The sequence below is a fragment of the Molothrus ater genome, chromosome 1 (assembly GCF_012460135.2).
Source record: "Molothrus ater isolate BHLD 08-10-18 breed brown headed cowbird chromosome 1, BPBGC_Mater_1.1, whole genome shotgun sequence".
Lineage (NCBI taxonomy): Eukaryota > Metazoa > Chordata > Aves > Passeriformes > Icteridae > Molothrus > Molothrus ater.
The window spans coordinates 148,527,603-148,551,097 of NC_050478.2; the positions used below are offsets into that span (position 1 = coordinate 148,527,603).

General features: G+C 46.4%; 1 protein-coding gene and 1 long non-coding RNA gene across 2 annotated transcripts in view; one reads left to right on the forward strand and one right to left on the reverse strand.

Moving 5' to 3' along the window:
- KCNK9 (potassium two pore domain channel subfamily K member 9) overlaps positions 1-21,995 on the reverse strand; it is a 90,124-nt gene extending 68,129 nt beyond the window's left edge. The window contains exon 1 of the mRNA XM_036379066.1: positions 21,410-21,995. Within this exon, the coding sequence (XP_036234959.1) occupies positions 21,410-21,992 (583 nt within the window). The 5' untranslated portion in view covers positions 21,993-21,995. The remainder of the gene's footprint in view (positions 1-21,409) is intronic.
- Positions 21,392-23,495, forward strand: part of LOC118684281 (uncharacterized) — a 56,906-nt gene continuing 54,802 nt past the window's right edge. The window contains exon 1 of the long non-coding RNA XR_004979802.2: positions 21,392-21,638. This is a non-coding gene — a long non-coding RNA (uncharacterized LOC118684281). The remainder of the gene's footprint in view (positions 21,639-23,495) is intronic.

Here is a 23,495-nt window from a genome sequence, read left to right on the forward strand (position 1 = left end):
CCAGCAGCAGGACTCATCTTTCCAAGCTAGTCAGCCTGGTGTGCCTTTTGCAACAATAACACCACTAAAGCAATTAACATTTCCTCTTTAAGTTTTTGAGTCAAGGTAAAAGCACTCAGCCTGAAGAGTGTGGCTGACATCAGAAAGGGCTGTTGTGCTTTTCAAGGGGCAAAGAGGATCCTTCAAACAGCTGAATACACACAGGCATAGCAAAAGCTTTGTAAGTAACTCACACCATGAGGTTTGGAAGGCAGCACATAAACAGGACCAGATTGAGGATCCTGGCAATGCACATCCTACAAACAGGTGAAGGGGGCCAGCAGCAAGCCATGGATTTTCCAACCAGGAGCTGAAAAGGAAATTGCAAAGTCCAGGCAGTACAAATTAACCATCTATTTTTGAGCTGCTAAATTTGTTGCAAGCCCTGAAGCTTTTTGCCTATAACAAAACAGAAACAGGTATAGAAAAGATGAAGAAGCACTGTGCTACAACACCCCAGATGAATTCCAGGGTTCAGAGCAGCCCCAGGAGAGGTGTGTGTCAGCCCATCCAGGACAACAGCCATGCCATGGTCCTGTCAGGAGACACTGCTGTGCCTTCTAGCTGGCCTCTTTTCAGCACGATGAAAAGATGATGCCACATGCCAGGCAAAACCAGTCATGTGGATGGCTAAAAGTGTCTAACACATGGGGATCACGTGGAGTGAGATGCAAAGGAGCAGCAGCACTGGGGAGAATCAAGAACACAGCCAACCCTACCCTCCACGTGCAGGGCTGACAGTGCTCCAGCCCAGAAGGACACAATAGAATATGAGGAGCTCTCCATCTCTGCAGAAGGTGCTAAGGCAGGTGGGATCATATGAGGAATAGATAAAGAGCCCTTGGCACGAGCCCTGGAGGGGGGCTGGGTGAGAGGGTGACTTTGAGCAATGTGAAAACCTGTCTGCCAGAAGTTGGACTGAGATCCACCAACTCATTCCACACAGCTCCCCAAACAGACACACTTCCTTTTCTTAGAAGCACAGATGCCTATATATATTTAAATCACTGCTCTAGTCAGGGGTTGTACTAGCTGTAAATTTTGAAACTGGGGGGAAGGGGAAAGGCACTGAAGATTCCAGTATGTAATTTTCTTTTTTTTTTTTTTTCTCTCTTATTAGATTATATCCTTGTTTAAGAACTAACTGTTCTTTTACTTGGTGTCCTTCTGGCAACCATCTCTACCTAGCAAGACGTGGGTGTGTGCACTCCCCCAAGTTCGCCTGTACTTGCATAGCAAGTTCAGATGAAATACAGCACAAAATTTGTACTCCTGCAGCCCAGGAGCAGGAGTATTTAGAGCAATTAATCACTAAAATGAAGAAAAGCCAATGACTGGCACTGTAGAGGAAGAGAAAAAAAAATGTTAACTTGGAGCACTACTGAAACGTGCTCAAAATACACAATCCAGGGTGGAAGGAGCACGTCTGCCTCAGCCCTGCACTGCTGGCAGCTGAACATCACAGGCACTTTGGAGCTGTGTGCTCACCATCAAAATTCTTCTCCGGGGCGGTGCGGCCACCAGAGCGGATCTGGCCGGTTCCTTCCTCCCCAAGGTAATTCAGCTCTCCCTGGTCACACAAGAAATAGTGACAATATTTAGTGCTCCCTGAGTGTGGTTTGACCTGGAGAACAGCCTCAGAAAGGTTTGCATGGCCCTGCCCCAGGCTGAAGAGAGAAGCATCAGCACGTCTGCCACACGTCACAGCAGCAGCAGCTTCCCTCCTTAGAGCTCTGTTTCCAAACACCCAGAGCTGGAAGGAGGCCACAGATTCAGCTGAAGTCATTAAGAAACCTCTGAGGTTGGAAAATTAGGATTGCAGATTATTGATCGATGGCTTTAATGGCATAGGTCTAGGATTTCTATATTATCTAATCCTGCTGAGGCTTAACTGTTTCCAAAGCCAAATACCTCTACAGGTCAGAACAGCACAAAGAATTTTATGACTCTCTCATCAGAGTTTTAACCCCAAAGATTGCTAAGGTGTTGGTAATCATTAAAAAGAGCTCTGCTACTAATGAGGCTGATGCTAAAACCAGTGCAAAGAGCACACAAAACCTGTAGGTTAAGGCAAAACACTGCTGGGATGCTTTGACCCTGCCTGTATTGGAACTTTGTGAACTGTGTGAACCTCTAATTTTGTGTGAGACCATAAAATAGATAGCTGTGCAGTGCAAATAGCCTGGGGACTTATGGCAGTGCTTATCTCTGGAGGCTTAAAAAATAAAATACATAGCTTCAGACTAATTCAGAAAGGACAGTGCATCCTGCATCCAGATCCCTCCAATCATACATGGCATGAAAAGAAAGAAAACCCTCAGCCAAGTCCAATTACCACCACCAGGGAAGGTCAGTCAAGTTGTGACTGTTCTAAACTGCACTTGTATAAGCTGGAATGTTCTATACCTGCAGGCTACTCAGTTCAGAAGGGATATCTTGGAAAAAACTTTAAAGCAAACTAAGGCCAAGACTTCAATTCTGAGCAGCACAAAACCTCAAGAGCTTTCCCCTTTCCTCTCTACTAACTTTTCCTTTTCCCACATCTCCAAGCTTTTCATGACCACACAACCCTGTCCCATCTTTCCCAGTTCTCTTTTCTCATCACCCACTTTCCCATCTGCAATGCCATTTGTGCCAGCTGTGACTACAATTTTTTGGTTCCTTCAAACCACGTCTCCAGGCATTTTTCCTCACAGCATCTTGGATGCAAAACATGTCCCTGAACTAACCCACAAGCCCAGTATCTTTCTTGGGATAAATTCTTCATCTGATCAGTGATGGTGGCAACTAAGAGTAATTAGCAGAATATAACTGTTATTATTTTCCTCTCCCTTCATCCTACTGCTTGTTACACTCATTTGTGACCCGTCTCAAAGCAACAGAAATTTCTCTAAAGCACAGACTTACTCCTGTGTTTTACAGGTATTCATCAAGTGAAAATCAACGTGAGTTGGTACCTCATGAGTCAGCAAGCAAAAAGAGCAGTTTTAATGTACAAGAGACAGAAGCTTTCATTAATACTCCACATGCTGACTTACTTCCTCAGCTAAAACAAGAGAGAAAAATCTTTCCAGGGATGTTTGTGTGACAGATAGCTGAAGAAGTAGATTACCAAAGGATTTGGAGTTACCAAGCATCTAGTGTACACTTCTTTTTTTATAAACTGTCCTGAAAGGCATATTTTTCTCCTGTTCTTCAATGACTTCACACTCCAACCAACCTGTTTTCTAAACCCATATTTGGCAAGGACGGGGTTCCTTGGCTTGGAAAGCAGCTCCTAAGTGCAAGAGCTACTTTTGAAAATGGAGCTTTAGTTCTATGGTCTTCTAGACACTTTTTTGAAATTACTCTGAATTTCGTGCTGGTAGGGAGCCCAGTGCAGCAGGGCTTGAATCCAAGGACAAGACCAATCATCCTGACTGGCTCTCAGTTTCAATGAGTGGCAAATCAGAAGAAAACTGACATCAAATCCAATTGCACATAAAGCTGTGCTATTGCCACTGCCAAGTGGTGAGGCACATGATTCAGCACATAGAAGTTCACCTTCTTCCAGGTGGGTCTTACAGTCTGTGCTGAATGTGAACCCCACCAGCAGCAACACTTCAGAGGGGTACATCTAGCAGAGGGATGGCTGCAGCAGGTTTTGTGGTTTGGAGTGCAGATGCACTCTGGCACCTGGAAGGCTCCAGAAGAGAGCACACAGACACAAAGGACAAGGCTGCATGTAAGGTGGGTGCCTCCACTGAGTTCCCCATGTCAGTGGCCCCCAAACTTTTTGAAGGAACCATCAGTGATGCCAGATTTGCTGTCACTGTCTCACCTCTCCCAACCCATGCTAAACTCCAGTCCATTGCACCACTGCTCCCCCATCCTTTCCTGAAACTACTGTGTTGAAGGGGTCTCACAGCTCGAGCTCAGATGAAATGAGGGGTGGGTGAGAAAGAGGTGGCACTACACACAGAGCAGGGTGACAGCTTCTGCCCTGTCACACCCTGCCATTATTGCTGTCACCATCATGGCCACCAGCCAAACAGCAACAGCTGGCCCCTGACTCCAATTCCTGCTGCACTGGGACCAAAGGAGAACCAGCAGCCAAAACTGCACCACCTCCATATCCTGAGTGCTGTCAGCTCTCTGCCAGGCCCTTGTGCCCAACACAGCCCCCAGACACCTGGAGGCCTGAGCTTTGTGGCTGCACTCAGCTCCAGCCCTCCCAAATCCATGCCAAGTCCCTTGTACACTAGCCACGACTCCCTCCTCACCCTCAAACTTAGGAAACATTCCCAACAAATTTTCCCAAATGAATGTCCTGTAGTCTCAGTGAAGTGGCATCTTCTAACTAAAATACTTCATCCCCAGACCTCCATCCAGCTCTGAAAAGCAGCAACTGATTTCATGTACTGTTGTCCAGCTGGATATATAGAGCAGGTTGACCTTGGCACATGATTTTTCCCCTTGCTAGGACACATGTTTCAGACTGGTAAGTGAATTCAGTCATCAGTCCATTCTCACTGGCCCCTGCTTTGTTTTTCTAGTTATTTTAATCCTCTGCTTCAGTACAACAAAGGACAAGAGTGGAAATTTTCCACTACCCCTATGTCTGGTCCTGAGCTTGAAGTCTTCACAGTGACATGAAGACTGGAGGATGCTCTGCAGCTGAACAGAGATCTCTGCTCAAGCAAAGGTTGGTCCTTCATTAGATCAGCCCACGGGTGAAATGAAAGTGTGGTGACATTAGTGAGCACCCTACTAGAAGCAAAGAAAAGACTGCAGACCCACAGATGAGTCACAAAATCTGTCTGTTCCAGTGCTCTAATTACATTGCTCATCCAAGAAAAGCCTCTTTTGGAGCCATTAGGTCAGAATCTGTTCTCCCCTAGCTGTAAATCCCTCATAACTCGGTGAAGTCAATCGATTTGTATTGGTGTAAGCAAAATCAAGCACACTGCACTTGCACAGCCTTTGATCTTTCTGTCTCTCTCTGAACACAAGCTCATAGAATGCCACTAAAGAGACAAGAAACCCAGGCCCCTGGGTCTTGTGCATGCTGCAGGCACTCTGAGCAGTGAGATCAACAGCAAGCACTGCAGGGAGGTGGAATAGAAGGCAGAGGAGACATAAGAACCCTCTGGATCACCCTTCAGGATGAAAGGCTGTGGACCTCCCAGAGGGCCTATGGACACTTGTTAAAGGGCTGGAGCACATCACATCAAAAGAAAATAAATTATCTATCAATCTATCTATCAATCAATCTGTATTTCAAGTAATATTATCTTTCTAGCTGAAAAGCAAGCACAGGGAGGCACAGCTCCTGTGGGTCTCCAGCACACTCAGCACAGCTTTGCTGATACATGGCACTAAAACTCCAGAAGACCAAAGACCACCAAAACCAAACATTTCTCTTTCAGGAAATCACCTGAGTGGAGGATTCCAAGCAATGGTCCATTTTGTCCTAATAGCTGCTTCCAGCTTCTTCCTCTTCTTCAAAGTCTCTACCCATGTCCTGTGCAGGAAATCTTGCCAGCCCCTCCTTGCCAAAGAGCTCTGCACTGTGAATGGAAGCAAAAGTCACCATCCAAAAGACACAGGATGTTCCCTCAATATTAAGTGTATTAGACAGGCAACCAAAGAATGACACTGGGTCACAAGAGCATGTCCTCCTGTTAAATCTCACACATCTTCTACTTCTACTGCTCTTCTGGTTAGGAAGAGCATCAAGCACCTGATTAGTCTGCAGCCTCCACTCTTGCTTCATGGATAAATAAGAGTAGCAAGTTCTCAAGGGAACAGGAGAAGAGGGAATGCTCACAGCAGCCAAGAGCAGCTTGGCTTGAAGGAATCCACAAGAACAGCTTGAATACCACTGATTGTTTTGGAAGACATGAAGAGTAAAGGAAGGCCATGAGGCAAAGGCTCAAAAGCCTTAGGATATTTCTCTCTCTCGGATTCCCTCCAAGCAGAAGAGCAGCTAAGGAAGACAAAGCTTTTAGAATGCAGAAAGCTGAAAAGCTGTCCCCTCCTCTTGGACATCCTGAACCTAATATTAGTTCTCACAAAGTGATTTCCTTATGCCAGTGGAGATGACTAAAAAAAAGAGTTTTCAAGGAGCGTTTTCTCTTAATGTTGTAACACCAATTAATATATATTGGTTTTGTATATATATTTACATTTCTTTGACTCAGTTAATGCTCTTTCATGGGGTTCAAGGGGAAAATCTCTTCTGTTATTTAACATAAATCTCTTCCAGGCCTTCCATCCCAGGCCTTGTGTTCAATACACCATCTCCATGTTCTGAAATTAGGTCCCCTGGGTTCTACATTTTTCACAGCACTGAAATGTGCACAGTATGATGTAGACAAAGACAGAGATATCTGTAATGGCTAATATGCAGCTGTATTGATTTTGGTGGTTATATGATGTTTGTTTACTTTTTTAAGCCCTGTTTGAGAACATTTTCTATTCCTTTCGGGCTACTGACATATTTTCCATTTGCTACAGGAGCTAATATCGATGCTACACCATGTGTGTGTAAATTTGTTGGGTGAGTAGGAGGAGATGCTTCCTTCAAAATACAGGCTCTCCAGACCACATTCTGCACACATTTATCTTAGTTTAAAGTCAACAAATACACCAAAACAACCAAGTTTTGCAGGATTTACAGAGAAAAACTGATCAGAATCTGTTCCAGTCTGTCAGGATCCACCATTTTTGTCTGTTGGGAAAGCTGTGGGTGTTCTCTCCCACTCCCTGTTGTTTGAAGGGGGTGGGAACACAATACCACATGGGAATAAAAAAGCAGCTTTATGGTGAACTGATATATGAACAGGAATTAACAGGGTGGTGGGAAGGGATGAATCAGCCAGTCCCAGGGAAGACAAAGAAATTTTTGAGACACTACCCTGGATCTCACCCACTCAGACACAGCATCTTTTCTTGGCCCCTGTGATACATCACTTCTTCCTCTCACAAAAACCTAGTATTGCAGGATCAGGAAAACCTGAAAATGGCCCTGCTAGGAGCAAATCAACTGATCCTACACCCAGCCAGTGGTGCACAGTCAGTCCATGAGTGCCAAGTCAGCCCAAGGCATCCAGAACTTCTTCTGTGTAAATGAAGTTCAGCCCAGTGCTGAAGTCTAGAAAATATGGAACCCAACAAAAGTTTGGGCATCTGCACTTCCAGAACTAGGGAAGCATTCATTCCAAGCTATGGAACATAGAAGAAATAAGAGGTCATTATCTCTGAGGTTATTTCAACAGCAGGTATTTATGTCACTCTTATGGTAAAAGACCCAGACTTGAGAGCCATGCAGGGGGAAACAGATTTTGAAATGCAAAAATGGAGGCTGTACAAAGGCTTAGAGGGTTCTTATGGGAAAAAAAAAAGTGCATTTGGGCTTAAATCTGTGTGGTAAATTATCTCTTCTCCCCCTGGTGCAGGCAAGTAATTCCTCTCACTTTAATGGACAATTTTATGGCTGCTAATAACATTTGTAGCTTAGATAATGACAAGGATAATCAAATCTCATGCTTGAGGGCATAAACTGATTGCTGCGGGGGTTAGCAACAAAATCGCCATCGCCATATATTGCACAGGTGTATTATGGGATAGATTTCCTTCCTCCACAGTAGAAAGGCATTGGTGTCTGCCAAGATAACAGATTGGATGATTGTCTGTGCTATGGAAATTGCTGGTTTGTATGCATGGGATTTGGGGAAAGAGGAGGAACCTCTTTGTTTCAGCATTACAGAATATGCAACCCAAAATGCCAAGTGAGCAGGGGCTGCAAGATGAATATTGATGCCTGTCCTAGCAGAACAGCTCTCTTAGAGCCAAATTCAGCCTTGACCACCACAAAGTCCACTGTCAGACAGCAAACATTGCTGTACATTGAGCATTTAGAAACATCCATTAAATGCATAATCCCAGAAGCTGAGGGTTGGGAAAAACCCCAATAAACCATTTGACCTGGTTTAGGATGCTCAGATCCTCAGTCCATCATTTGGGGGTTACTCAGCTCAGCAGGCAGCTCCTGTAGAGCAGCTCTCAGCCACCCATTCCTAGGAACACATGGCTGGAGGGGCCTTCAAAGGTAACTGAGCCCTTTCAAAACTGAGGCAGGCTGAAGTTTACCAAACCCAATTGGACAATTGTTAAACCACTTCAGACAAATATCCCAGTACTGGCACTCTGGAGGTTCCTTACAGATCAGGTTATAGCTGTTTTCACAGCTGATGATCAGCCTACATCTGAGTATGTATGCAGAAAAAACTTATCAATGTCCTCTTTACAACAACCTTTCCCATGTTTGAAGCTGTTATTATTCCTTCCCTTCACATATTTCATATCTGTACACTTCACACTGAATACAGGTTAATTTTTCTTTCAGCATTTTGATTTTTCTCATCCTTCCACAAAACACTATGTGACCAAAACTGCACTCAGTTTCCAGGCTGAAGCCTTACCACTTTATCAGCATGATGTTGTAGTACCTGCATCTAGTCAGTTTATATAATTTTTATATGTCTTTGATATTTTCTTCTTCAGTGTAATTCTGTGCACTTGACTTTATTGAATTTCATCATATTGATTCCAGACCATTTCTCCAACCTAACAAAATCGTTTTGTATTCTGCTCCTGCCCTCGCAGTGCTAGCCACCCCTCACAATTAATGTGTGTACTCTCTGTTCTACTAGACAAGCCATTAATGGGAAACTTGAATAGTACCAGCCACAGGACAGACCCCAGTATGACTGCCTATGTTATGTCCATCCAATCTGACAGAAAACCAGTGATAAATATTTCTGCATTTTTTAATCCTATTGTGAAATTATCTGGTGGCAGATTCAGCAGATCTGTGGGCTTGTATTTTCTGTACCAAATTACACCTGCACAGTGTATGTGTTTTTCACACATGTGATAAGCCCAGTCACTATCCAGCCTCTGGTCCACAGTGTGTGTCCATCCAGATTTTACAGCCACCTTGCAGTTTAACCCAGTCTAGGATTTTCTACTGCAATTATGAGAACTCAATGCTATTATCATGCCACATATATCATAAATTCCCTCTCCATCAGCTATCTGCTGGAATAAAAACAACCCAGAGAAGAGCATGAGTTACTCAAGAAAAACTTGGGGTTGTTCCAGCTTGTCCCTTGTTATCCCCTAGGTACTTTCACGCTGATTAACAGCTTGGTCAAATACCTTTCTGAAGATCAAATTTAGGTTGGCTGAGCATTAACTGCCCGTGTTCTCTCCTGTCCCTTTTTTAAAGATAGGCAGCATGTTTGTTTTTCCTTGCAACAGCCACTGGTATGGCTGTTCAAACAGCAGCCATAAAAAGCTGGTCACACTGCTAACACCGAGCAGTTGCTGTTAGAGGAGAGGTTTGATTCTTATCCTGATATTCAGCTGGAGACAGAATTGTAAAATGCACTGACAGCCCCTCAGGGAAGCCCAAACCTTCAGAAAAAAAAAAAAAAAAGGACAAGATAAACATACAAAGATCCCAAGCAAGATCCAAGGCAAACTTCAAATAGCCTGTGTGTGTAGGGAACCATTATAAATACAGGACAGGGAGGCCAGTCCATACCTTGCCGCAAGGCAGGACAGAATGCACGGGTCATTCCTGACAGATGCTTGTCCATCCTGTTCTGCAAGACCTAGCAAAGAAGAGCCCAGGGCACCCCCCACCAACCACACATTTCTGTTTCACAAGTATCTCTGCTAGAAAGGTCTTTTTTCTGTGTTGCCACTCTAATGCTTCCTCAGTGTTAACATTTCTCCTTATTCACTGTGCCACACTCAAGGTCTTCAGGAACAGACCTGGAGTTTTGGTCAGATTTGAAATGCTCCACAGGCTGGATTCTTGTCAGAAATAGTATTTAACTTCTCATCACCCAACCTGCAGTCAGGGTCCATCTAGTTATCCAGAGCAGGACCACACATGCCCAAGAGCCAGCAAACTTCCCCAAGACAGCTATTGCTGGGCACTCAGAGCCAAGCTTGCATCCTGTGCCTCTTCCTCTTCAACACCACCAGCCTTTACTGTGTGTGATCCATCTTGGGAAAAGAAAAACCTCCTGAAACTTTTAAAAAGAGATCTATGTTATACCAAAATGCCAGCAGCATACCTACCTCATAAAGACACTGATTTCAAACATCAGACAGCAACAGCAATGAAGCAAGTCTGAAACTTTACGAAAAATTGTTTCTGGTGCCAGTCCAGCAAGTCAAACCAGACCTGAATGCAACCCACACATAAACTATCAAAAGTACAGGAGTGGTACAAGGCCTTCTGAAAGAAGATATAAAAGGGGGTGCATATCTGGGGAGAAAAAAAATTAAGTCGTTCTGAATCATACCTAGTGCTTTTCACTCATTAAAATAAATCTTTTGGATGTGCAGTACATTCAGTAACTGACTTGTAGCACTGCTAATTTGCCTATGTTAGCCCACATCTCTAGGTATCAACTCATGCTCTTTCCCCTGACTGCCAGAGTGCACTCATTAAGGCAAACACATTGCTGCTGAAGTACTAATTGTTTTGAAAAGTGCCCTTTAAACAAGAGGCCTTTTACTACTAGGCAGGATGTGTTCTAAGAGCTTTAGCCTTTGCTGCCAAAAGACTGGTTGATCATTTTTTGTTTGTCAGAGAAAAATACCAGAAATGAACGAAAGAGCTGATAGGGCATCAGTACAGACTGAACAGCAACCACCTCCTTCCTCATCTTGGGATCTTCATTCCCACATGGAACAGCAAAAGAGAGGAGAAACTCCAAAGTAGAGAGGTTGGGAAGATCATTGAATTGTCAATGTATCGGTTGAAAGGTCAACTGAAGAGTTCAGGTCGACTCACTAGGATTTCCTGGTGCTTCCAAAGGCACAGATCCAGTGTTGTTGTTTTAACTATCAATTGCCTAGAACCAGCCCAATGTCATTTCTAACACTTTTAAGTAATATTGAAAAAGAAGAGAGAAGAGAGGAGAAGAGAGAAAAGAGAGGAACCCCACACAAACCAAAAACAAAGACATATTTGGTGTCCACAAGCAAACAAACAGTAGATCAGGAACGTTTTTAGAGGACATGTCAAAGTGAAGGTGGGTGGATAACTTTAAATGTTGGAAGAGACTTTCACTCCCCAAATGTTGGTCTCCAGACTATCACATCCCAAAATACAGGGTTTTTTTCCCTCTTTGGCAGTCTGGGGCAATCCAGTCTTTTTGAAAGCTTAGTACATGTGATGATCCTGAATAATGCTGAAAGAGAACCCTTTTACTGTTTCTAGTTCTCAGCAGAAAATACAATATGTTTTATTCTGTAAGGAACTCTTCTAAAATTCATGGTTTACTTTGGAAGCCCAAGAAGTCCCCAAAGGCCAGAAAAAATGTGAGCCAGCATTGAGACTTCAAGTCACTTCTACAAGTATGAGATGTTTTTCTGATGCAAGATTGTAATGGAGAGTTCAATCATCTTCATTTCATGAACTGTTTTTAAATATTCTTGATGCAGTATCTTACATGACACAGCCTGCAAGCAGAGCTGTATGGTCAGGGCTCCATGTCCTTCCTGGTGCTGGAATTCATTTTATTGCAGTACAGTATTTTATATGTATCCAGAGCAAAGTTAAATTAAGCACCAAACTGCAGATTTTTTAGAATTTATTACTGCTGCAAACACTGTTTGCACTGAGTGAAGTCAGCCTTGTTTCACCATAACAGTTCAAACTACTAAAAACTAACAGCAACTGTTCATTAGTTCAAGTAATGGAGATATACCCCTTTGAAACAGGAATATTTGACACCTTTTCCTACTGTGTCTGGTCCTGAGAAATTCCATGTGGGCGTGAAATGCAGCAGAGTGACAAATCAAAACTCAAGTGGCTTAGGTTTGTTACAACATATAATTTCTGACACAGTTCCCATAGGCCATGTTGGTTTAAGCATAGGAGGAGGACATCCTCTCCAGAGGACATCAAAAGCAAAGAGGGTGGAAGAAATAAAATATTCTATCTCCACCCAAAACACCCCTGTAATGAGTTAAGACATCTGAAATTGCCGACATTGCCAATTGCCTTGGGAGTGGATCTCCTTATTTATATCTTCCCTTCAATATGTCAAGAATATCCCTAAATTGGGAGTCTGTGAGCATTTCCTTAGAGCTAATCTCCTGCACTAACACAATTAGAGAGCTGCAGCAGGTTTCATTCATCAATCTGTGCCCTCAAGCCCTCTGTGAATTTTTTCTGCCTGAGAAGGAAGGTCCTCTTCTCTGATGGGAAAGTAGGAGACAATCAGCTTCCCATCAGATGCATTTTAACCCCACTACTTGCCTGCTTTTCTCTGAAGCTCTTTTCTTCCTTCTGGTGCAGGGAATTGAAAGGACAAAGCAGGCTGCTCCCTCCTAATCATCCTAATAAGTAACAAATACAGCAGCCCTTAATAGAGAGATTCCTTTCACTGGCATGCCCTAATCACCTCCATAATGAAAGCAGTTAAAGAGGATATTGAACCCTTTAACCAACTGATAACTGCCTAAGCCTCTTGTGGCAATTGGCCAGGTATTAATAAAAAAAGTCATTGAACTCCTTAAAAATGAAAAAAACTCCTAGGAAACTTCAGGGATTCTTCCCCTGAAACAGAAAAAATATAAGTGCCCATCACACTTGAGAAAAAGAAAAGCATCTCAGTGGATCAGAAAGTGATAGGTCAGAAGAAGTTAAGAAGCTGTTAACTGTCTGGGAGTCATGAAAGTAAGGAAAACAGACAAACAACAAGAAAAGAACCACACACCACCAAAAAAAAAAAAAAGAATAAAAACGTCAACATTCTTCCTTAAGATTTCTCTTTGCTCAAGTTTGAGATATGCAGTAGGCATGTAAGTTCAGCCTTTCAGTTTCAATTAAAAAGACACAAATCAGTATAAATGTCAAAGTCAACTTCATTATTAAAAACAAATAAATTTATAAATTATTATAAACATATAAAACTGTTTTTAAATATATTTTCCATTAGTTGGTTTGCTATAGAATATAGCTCCTTGCATTGAAGAATTCTTGTCAAATAATGGCCTGATCCGAAACAACTATGACTCAAAATATTTTCTCTGTTACTTATAATAAATCTTGGATCAGGCCTTTATTTCTGGGTTTGGGGTTTTTGTTTCTTTTGTTTGTTTGTTATTTTGCCAAATATTCTTTTATAGAGGAGGTGTCCACAGACAGTCTCACTTTAATCAAAGGAAATGCTGTAGCTACAACACCAGCAATATCTATTTTAGTTGTAGCTAATCAAGTGAGAGATACCTTGTGGGTATCAGTAGCATGGAAATCTACCTAAAATCAGCAGATTCCACGGACTATTATCCTGAGAAAATAAAAAATTATAACTGATTTGCATTGCAGCAATGTCCATGGGTGAAATTTCTGAAGGAGTCCACAGCTTCACCCAAAATTAGCCAAAAAGAGGAGAATAGGCCTGCTACACACAGCAAACATCTGTTGCAGGTCCACAGTAACCTCTTAGCTCCACTTACAGGCATCAAGGACTCATTAGTTCTGCATCACCAGTAAGTGTCCTTGCTAGCTAGAGGGCAAGGGGATCTTTCATATGACCTCTAACTATATCCAGCCAAGGACCTTCAGTAAAATCCACAGCAAGTGGACACCTGATAGCCTAAAGAGCCTTTGAGAGAAGACACATAGTAATAACAGATAATTAGGCAGAACAGCAGATGAACCTTCATGAAACAAAGCTCCAGGTTCTGCTATTACTGCATGTCAGAAGACCTAGGCTGAAGGAGTTTGCCAGTATCACCTTAAACTCCTTATGGATCTCTGACTTTGGTTCATCTCCACTGTTCAATCTGGCTGTAAACTCATGCCATGTCATCCAAAAGAGAAAGAAGTGAGCAGTTTGGCAATTAGAAATAGCTCCCAACCTGGATCTTCAGAAAGTCATTTTCTCTTCTTGTTTCTAAACTGAGGATAATTTTTACACAGAAGTGTTGTGAAGATGAATCACCTAATGTCAGTACAGCATTCTGAATATAAAGTTCTTTGCAGCTCCAGCTCAAAGCCATGAGAAAGGATTTCAGCATTTATGGGGGAATATACTCCGACACTGAAGGAACTGAGCACCTCAGCTCACATGGCATTCGAGGAAACACAACAGCATTCTCGGCTGTCCTTCATGCCAGACCAGCAGCATCTGTCCCAAAACTCATGGTGTCCAACAGGGAAGCTCTCCATTAATCAGTTTTCCTTTGGTCAAGCCTCATAGTTGTGAAGCTGTCCCAAGAAAAAGCAAAAGGTTTTCATTATTTTTATTTGAAGCAGGCTTAAGCCCACTGCCAACAGCTAAATTTCTTTCCTTATTCTTAGTCAAAACCACCTTCTTTCACTCCCAGTTCTGCCCTGTGACCCTCTGCTTGCCATCCTTGTATCAGCAGGATCATCTTCTCCTTCAGCTAACTTCTTTCCCAAAACACCAACACCTCTAGCTTCTAACCTTGACTGTGGGTAAACACAGATATTTCTATTCTGACACTTGCAAGGGTCCATAAATGAGTTTACTGGCTAGAAAAATAATCAAAAAGCAAAGACCATAAAGTGGAAAAAATAGAATTTCAACTATCTTTGTGGTTTTTTTCTCAAGAAAAACAAGTTGACCCAAGAACTACTAGGTCTCAAGAAGTAGGGAAAAAAAGGAAGATTCAGAAAATCATAGAACGTACGGCTGATAAAGACTTCAAGAGGTCAGCCAGTCCACTTTCCTTCCCAAAGGCAAAAGCAGCTACAGCTTATTCATTACTGGGAAATTTTTGTGTTATCTCTTTTTAAAGCAGCCTCCTTAGGCAGTCTCTACCTGCACACAACCATCCTGACGGTAGGGAAGAGTTTTCTTCATGGTTAATCTAAATCTCACTTGCTTCAGATAAAGAAAGGTAAAGAAAGAAGTTATGCGTAGTTAGGAGGAAGTGAAAGAGCACCAAATCCTAAAAAACTACAAGACACTAATTTCTCCAGTTGTTACATAAGGGAATCTTCAGACACCTCCACCTAGCTCAGTGGTCAGAGGTTTCTCAATATTTCCCCAAAACTGTTTTCCAACTCTTACTATTATGTTTGCACTGCCAATAAGCCACACTGTGGGAAGTTGCAGCTCAACATCATTCTGAGCTGTAATTTTTACGTGTTTATCAGTGATTTTTAAAAAGCTTTTGCTGAAGTGCCTCTGGCAGGAATCTGAGGTATCATTGCAAAACCAGTTTTCAAGAACTCAAGAACTCTATCCACAAACATGAGCAAAGTAGCTTCAAAGTCTCTTTTGTTGGCAGAATACTATGCTGGTTTTGTTTTCTTTTTTTTTTTTTTTTTAGTTTTCATCAGACAAAGAATATAGTGTGAAACAATCTTCCCAACTATTCTAGTTTTGCATCTTCCTAACTGTTCTAGTTTTGCAGGGGAGAAAAATCCCATACGCAGTCCATCTTCACAGGGCTCACTGTAGCAGAACCTCCTTCTTGCTTTGGAGATACCACCAGCAGATATTCAGGTCCTCAGCATCCAGTGTTCTCCACTAAGCCTTCAGATGGCATGAATTAAGAGATTTGTTACTTCAGGTGCATCTACAGTGTATTTCTCTCACTAGAAAATCTTGCTCTCTGCTTTCACCTGAATTTATTAATAATTGCTTGGCTTAATCTACTCTGTGTTTGTTTGGTTTTTTAACAAGATATGACCTTCATGGTCCCGGCAAGTCAGGAATGCCACAGTTAATTGACCAAAACATTTGTGTCTTTACTCTTAATCTCTTCCCTTACACGTCTTGTTTTCTTCCTTTCTTTTTTTTCTTTCCATTGCAGGTTGTCCATCTGCCATGATTCCCTACTCAAACCTTTTCAGTGGACTGGCTCTAAATATTACCATCCACCAAAAAACAAGAGCAGACTCAAAACACCAGATGTTAGTCTTAAAAGAGGAGCAACGGACAAAATAATTTACTTGTGAGAACACTTCAATCTTTTCCGTACCCAGATTAGAGACATCACTGCACTTCTAAGTTGGTGTTTTTGCACTCATTTTATGGAAGGGTAAAGCAATGCAGAGAAAGAACACGGAGACTCAACCAACCGCTATCCCAAAATGGATTTAAGCATGTGTTTGCTTAGTTCATTAATGCAGGTTCAAACTCCCTGTCAGGACACCATCTGCCAGAAGTATGAAATGTCCTCATCTGGATGCAGACAGCTCCTGAGTGTTTGGCTACTCAGCAGCCAACCAGCTGTCAATAGGTGGGTGTTCCATTCACCATTACAGGTATTGCACGACATTCTTTAAAAAAGTATTTTATGTGAATAGTTCACTCACTGCTTATCGTAGGTTCAAAACTGAAAACAGAGTCCTAAAAGCTACAAAAAGAGACTCATAATTCACAGCACAGACTGCCTTAATTTTGCTCCCCTTAGAGTCACTTCTCAGGAAAAAATAAATGAATAACAATTTTCAATCTGTTAGTTGTTTCAGTTCAATTTACAGTGACACAAGCAGCTTTCAGTTCTTTACATTCCGCATAAGCCTCCAGAAATATTCAGTGTTTACTAGAGTTTGGTGGTGTTAAATCAAGTACAACTATCACCCTTTAAGGCCTAAATGATAGAGCGATATCCATACCAATAACACATTGTGACAGTGTTGACACCTGCTTACAGAAAAGCAGTTTAATGACCTATAGAAAAGGGCATTAAAACTTGCTAGAAATCCTAGAAATAACCCTTTGTTTTTATAAGGTGGTGTTTTTATTCATAGTATCAAGCCTTTAGATGAACTCTGTGGCATATTCTACAGCATATCTCATAAAAGACAAATAGCTGGATGAAGAGCTTCATTAACCACTCTTTTTCATCATTTTGACTCTGCAAGTGGAAATGGATAGGAATTCATACTAGCTCACTCTGAAACAAGAACAGTCCTGAAATGAATGCAGCACCTGGTGAGAGCCAAAAAAAGCTTATTAACTCTTTTGATCCCCTAAAGACTTTTACGCAATTCAAACACAGCCAAAACTTTGTAGAAGCTGGGGGGAGAAGAAGGGGAAGGGGAGAGGATTTTCTGCTAATTGATTTTAAGAGCAGACTCATCGAGTGTTGTAGCACCTGCTGTTGTCAACCTTTCCATTGTTGTGTTGGTTTAAAAGAAAAAGAAAAAAGGAAAGAAAGAAAGAACATGAACATTGTACCTGAGGAATAGAAACACATGTTCTGTCCCAGGTTAAAAAAAAAACTGTTTTCATATACTTGATTAGCTCTCACTTTTAAATTTAATACTCAGCTTAACAAGTGAGCAGTAACCCCAAAGCATCCGCCAATAAAAGCCAAATACCACAGATTAGAGGAAAAGAGAGACTTGACCAAATCTCAGTGCTTTGCCTCACAGAGGAGATTTTCAGGTTTTCACGGTCCCTTCCAAACAGGTCTTTAATGATGCGATTCCACGGCGAGCAACAAGCGGCAGAGCCTGCCCGGGGAGGGGAGTCCGGAGCTGCGGCGGCAGCGGATGGGAACCGAACCCGAGCACCGCAGCCCGAGGGCTCTGCCGGGGCTGTCCCTGTCCCTGCCCCTGTCCCTGTCCCTGCAGCACCACGGACAGGGGACACTGCCGGAGCTGTCCCTGTCCCTGCAGAACCATGGACGGGGGACACTGCCGGGCTGTCCCTGTCCCTCAGCACCACGGACCGGGGACACTGCCGGGCTGTCCCTGTCCCTCAGCACCACGGACCGGGGACACTGCCGGAGCTGTCCCTGTCCCTGTCCCTCTCCCTGTCCCTGTCCCTCAGCACCACGGACCGGGGACACTGCCGGAGCTGTCCCTGTCCCTCAGCACCACGGACCGGGGACACTGCCGGAGCTGTCCCTGTCCCTGTCCCTCTCCCTGTCCCTGTCCCTCAGCACCACGGACCGGGGACACTGCCGGAGCTGTCCCTGTCCCTCAGCACCACGGACCGGGGACACTGCCGGAGCTGTCCCTGTCCCTGTCCCTGTCCCTCTCCCTGTCCCTCAGCACCACGGACGGGGGACACTGCCGGAGCTGTCCCTGTCCCTGTCCCTGTCCCTCAGCACCACGGACAGGGGACACTGCCGGAGCTGTTCCTGTCCCTTCACCACCACCGACCGGGGACACTGCCGGAGCTGTCCCTGAAGAACCACGGACCGGGGACACTGCTGGAGTTGTCCCTGTCCCTCCAGCACCACGGACCGGGGACACTGCCTGAGATGTCCCTGCCCCTGTCCCTGTCCCTGTCCCTGTCCCTTCAGCACCACAGCCCCAGGGCTCTGCCGGAGCTGTCCCTGTCCCTCCCCCTCCAGAACCATGGACAGGGGACGCTGCCGGGGCTGTCCCTTCGGAACCATGGACAGTGGACTTTGCCAGAGCTGTTCCTCCAGTACCATAGAGTGGGGACACTGCCAGACTTAGACCTTGAGTACCATGGACACTGCCATGGGTGGGTGTCCTTTCAGCACCACAGACTGGGGACACTGTCAGAGCTGTCCCTTCAGCCCCATGTCTCAGGGGCAATGGAGCACCTGTTCCATGGTCTGGGGACACTGTTGGACCTGTCTCCTGGCACTGGAAGAGAAGCACCAACCTCTTCCTGGCTACTGATGGGCCATGGCCAACCATGAACACCTTTGATTAAATTAAAGCCACAGTAGTTGAAATCAGCACAGTGAAGAAGTAATCGCTCCAGACATGTTGCTAGCATGGCAATATCACAGAGTGCAATTAAGTTAGACATAAATTAATCTGCAACCATATGCATCTTGCTCGGCTTTGTGGTCCGCCGATTCCTATCACTGCTTTGTCTGAAGGGACGTTTTGTGGAGACAGAGGTACCCTTCCAGATTAGGCAAGGTCTTTGTTCATTCTCTTTTAAAGGTCAGCCTGCAATGATATTTAAGACACACTTTTGCTGGAGTATCTACTGAGTAAAGCAGGTTCACGAATGCACACCCCACTGTATGTGCTTCTGGAAGTCTGTCCAAAAGGTTTTAGAGGGAGAAAGATGAGGGCATACACACAGATTTGAAAAGAAATAACCAGCACAAAATATTAATATGAACATTTTAGGTCACTTCCCTGGACAAGATAACAACTCTTATTTTTCTAAGAACTTAAACAAAGTAGGTTTTTGGGGTTTTTCTCCATCTGTGAGACAAATTAGTTTAGGATAAATAAGAAATTAAAGAAAAATCTTCCATACTTACTTTTACAGACTAGGTGTAGATCAGATAACATCATGAAGCCACTTTAGTACTGAAGAGATGGTACAAAAAATAGAATTTCATTTGGCAAGATGCAGAGAGCAACTATTAATAAACTTTTGAAAGACGGATCAGATATCCTCCCAGAGCACAGCTTCCCAAGTGAACAATTGTTACAGAATGTCTGTAACTTTCTGCACCAATCTTTATTATCAGTCTTCCTCCCAGTGGTTCCCTGTTGCTATACACATTTTTAAATTTAAACAATTCATACATCCCAAAGCACCCCTGCCTACAGAAATGCATTCTGAGGTACTCCAAGCTTCCCAAACAAATCCCAGCCCTCTGAAGGAGAAAATGCTACAACTTCCCATGCAGGTTGTACTTGTTTATGGGTAAAATACCATCAAAACAGCAAAGTACTGTACAAACAGCCCTTTCTGTCAGCAACAGAGCTTAAGAACACAGCAAGTATTGCAGGCAGCTCCTAGGCAGGAGCACAGGGCACCGTGAATACACAGGGGTGTGTGGAAGGCTGTTGTAACACAGAGGAGCAGAACAGTATTCACTTAGCACACACAAGTGGCAAGAGACAGGCTGAGGAGGAGAGACTCATGGTCAAAGGAGGAAAGAGAGTTCTGACATTGTAACCAACAGCGGGAAATACAAATCATCAGCCAAGGTTGCATTCTACTTTATATTCTATAACCTGATAATATATGCATTTGTATTAATATAGCTAATAACAGAAAGGTCGAGGAAATTAACCCTTAAACATCTTATCTTTGTAAGGGCAAATAGGCTTTATACTGTCAGATGGTCACTCAAAGGAAATTTTTTACTGCCCCAGGTAAATATAGTCAAATACAAACATAAGCAGACACTTTTCAAAGTGCAGTAGACAACACGTTCTGCTGAAAACTCAGTATCTTCCAGTGGCAGTGTGAAAATTTCTTGTAACAGTCCCTACATGGCAAAAAGACCAAGTCCTTCTGTATTAATAAGAGAACTAATTTCATGTCCTGTCATGTCTAATGCACTATCAAACAGCCACTGAGTTAGAGGGGTCTTTTCAGACCTCCGCAGATATTAGAAGTTCTGGGAGAAAAAACATTATCAACTGCCTTAGTAAATCCACCTTAAAGAACACAAAACCAGCACGAGTAAACCTGCTCATCCAGCCAAAGCCAGAGTTGTAGCACAGTTCTGTGTGCACTCCATAGCCTCTAATCACCATGGTATTTATTTTTATGGCAGAGAAGCAAACTTCGTGACAAATTCTCAGCTTTAGCTGTGGGAAGCAGGGAAGTACAAAATGACAGCCTGTGGCTGTGTCCACTGACTGCCCCTTGACTGTCCTGGGAAGCAGCACATCTGGGAGGCTGGGCAGCATGGATGTGACAGCGAGCATCATTGTGCCTGGCAGACTATGTGCCCACAAAGAGGAAACACAGACTGTGACCTGTTGTCACATCAGATGCTCCAGTTGCAATAAAATCTCCAGGAACACATTGTCAGTGCCCAGGGTTTGAGCACAGCAGTGGGAACCACCACCACTGCCCTTGCCAACTCCAAAACAAAGTTTGCAAAAGCAGGTCTACCCCATGCCTGGCTACATGAAGGGCTTTCCCAGCTGATCCAGTTCCCATGCCCTCATCATTTTCATTCTCTTCCAGCTACTTTTTGCCTAAGTTTTCCCCATGTCTCTTAAGGTGGAAGGAGTGTGACAACAGGGCCTTCCTCCTGAGGGGAACCCCAGGAGTGTCACTCTGCCTCTTCCCTCTTCCACTCTCTTCCTCTCCATCCAAGCCACAGCACCATGGTAGCCACCTGGCAGTGCCAATGCCCCTAGCCAGACCAGCCCCACACTTCTCCAGTCACACAAGAGACAGAGGATCCATCTCCAGGAGAAGAGGCGCGGGACACCCTCAAGTCCAACAAGTGCCCAAGAAGAGCATTAAATTACGTAACACGGGACGGAAGCAAAAAGACTCATCCAGCACAGACACCCTTGCATGCCACAGCCTCCCTGCCCCTCTCCCTTTTTTTTTTCCAGCCCGGGAAGTTTTTGCCTTGGCCCCACAGGGTCTCCCCGAGGGGAGCCACTCACCGATGGTCGTGATGACCGTGATGGCAAAGTAGAAGGAGCCGGCGAATTTCCACTGGACTCCGGCGCGGTGCGGCTCGGACTGCATGATCACCAACTCCAGCTGCCGGTAGTCCTCGCTGGTGATGTTGTACTTTCCTTTGAGCCGGATCTCCTCGGCTTTGAGTTTCTCCTCCTCCCGCATCTCGTTGTCGGACTCCAGGGCATCAAAGACGGCAGCCCCGACCAGCAGGTAGGTGAACGTGCAGATGATGAGGGACAGGGTCCGCACGTTCTGCCTCTTCATGGCCGCCAGCAAGGGGCGAGTGAGGGGACCATGTCCCCCCCTGGCCGCCCGGGGTTCCGACAGGCCGCAGCAGCTACAGCAGGGGAGCAGCTGCCGGGGGGGCCGGCGGCGCCCGCCGCCGCTGCCGCCGCTCCGGGGCAGCTTGTGCTGCGGCGGCGGTCGCTCCCCGCCCGCCTGCTCGGGCTCCTGCGAAGAAGAGAGGCACAGGAGGCTGCTGGAGCGCCGGGACCAGGTGCCCTGAAGACGGGAAACTCTGCGCAGGACCTGCCCAAACCAAGCCGTCCCAGTGCGCAGGGCCATCCAGGGCACCCCCCGCTCCTCCCCAGCACCGAGGCCAGGGGCAGGGGGTCCCCGCCGAGGGGCCGACGGCCCCGGCACGGAGTCCTGCGGCGAGCGGGTCCCCCCGCGAAGTTGGCGCGGCGGCGAGGGGAAGGGTCGCCCGCAGCCCGGGCGGGGCGCGGCGGGGAGGCGGAGGCCGCCGCCGTCCCAAGTTTCTTCAGGCGGAGCGGCGGGGCCGGGGGCAGCCGGGCGGCGGCAGCGCGCCCATCCGCGGAGGAGGAGCGGGGCGAGGGGAGGAGGGCTCCCGGGCTCCGGCCGTCGGGGACCCGACCCGCCCCGGCCCCGGCTGCCTGCGGGAGCGCCGGCCGGGAGGGTCGGGACGGGCTGGGCGCTCTATTCTTTCCGCCGCGGTGCGCGGAGGGCGGCAGGGAGCCGGGCAGCTGCTGCTGCCTCTGCTGCTGCTGCTGCCTTTGCTGCTGCTGCTGCTGCTGCAGGTGGCCGCGGCGTGGGCAGCGGAGCGGCGTCCGGCGCGGCGAGGGCGGCGGCGGCGGTGTCAGGCGGCGGGCGCGGGGCCGGGGGCAGCATCCCCGGGCGCGCCGGGCCGCGCCGCCGCTCGGGCAGGAGGCGGGGGCGCCGGGCCGGCGGCGTGGCCCTGGCGGCGGGGAGCCGGCGCTCCGCGAGCGGGAGGAGCGGCGCGGAGCCGCCCCGGCCGGCGGGCGGGGAGGAGGCGGCGGCGGCGGCCGCGGACCGAGCACCTGCCCGGGGCAGCGGCGGGGCGGGACGGTGGCGGGCGCTGGCTCCGGCCGCGGGCTGCCGCCGGGAGGAGCGGAGAATCGCCGGCGGCTTCCCCGGGGAGCGCGTGAGGGCAGTTCGGCCCCGGGCGGACACAAAGACGGAGGCGAGAAGAAAAATAAGACCAAAAAAAAAAAAAAAAAGAAAAATGAAAAATGAAAAAAAGAAAAAGAGGCAAAAAGGAGGGAAAAATGAAAGGGTACTTTCACGGCTGCTACCCCGGCGGTCGGTACCGGGGCTGCTTTATTTTGGATGATTTTAGAACAAAGCCGTTAAGAAAAAGAGCGACCGTCCTCCTCCTCCTTCTCCCGGGCTCTTGACATCATCTCGGGGAGAAGCGAGCCCGCGCCCCGCAGCCATCGCCTGCGCGTGTGTGTGCGGGCGTGTGTGCGGGTGTGTGAGTGTGAGTGTGTGTGTGTGCCCGTGCCCGTGCCCGTGCCCGCTCCGGCGCGGGAGGCGGGATGCGGGAGGCGGGATGCGGAGCCCGCCCCGGCCCGCCGCGGGGAGCGCCTTAACCCCCTCGGCGCCGCCCCGGCAGGGAGCGGCCGCGGAGCTCCCCCGACGCGGCTGCGGCTCCCGCCCCCCTTCCCCGGGCTCGGCCACGCCCCGGCCGCCGAGCGGGGCCGGGCAGCGGCGGCGGGAGGGCTGTGCCGTCCCGGCAGGGACAGCCCCGAGCCGCTCCCACCCTCGAGCCGAGCCGCGCGTAGCGGCCGGGACAGGTTTGTGCCACCT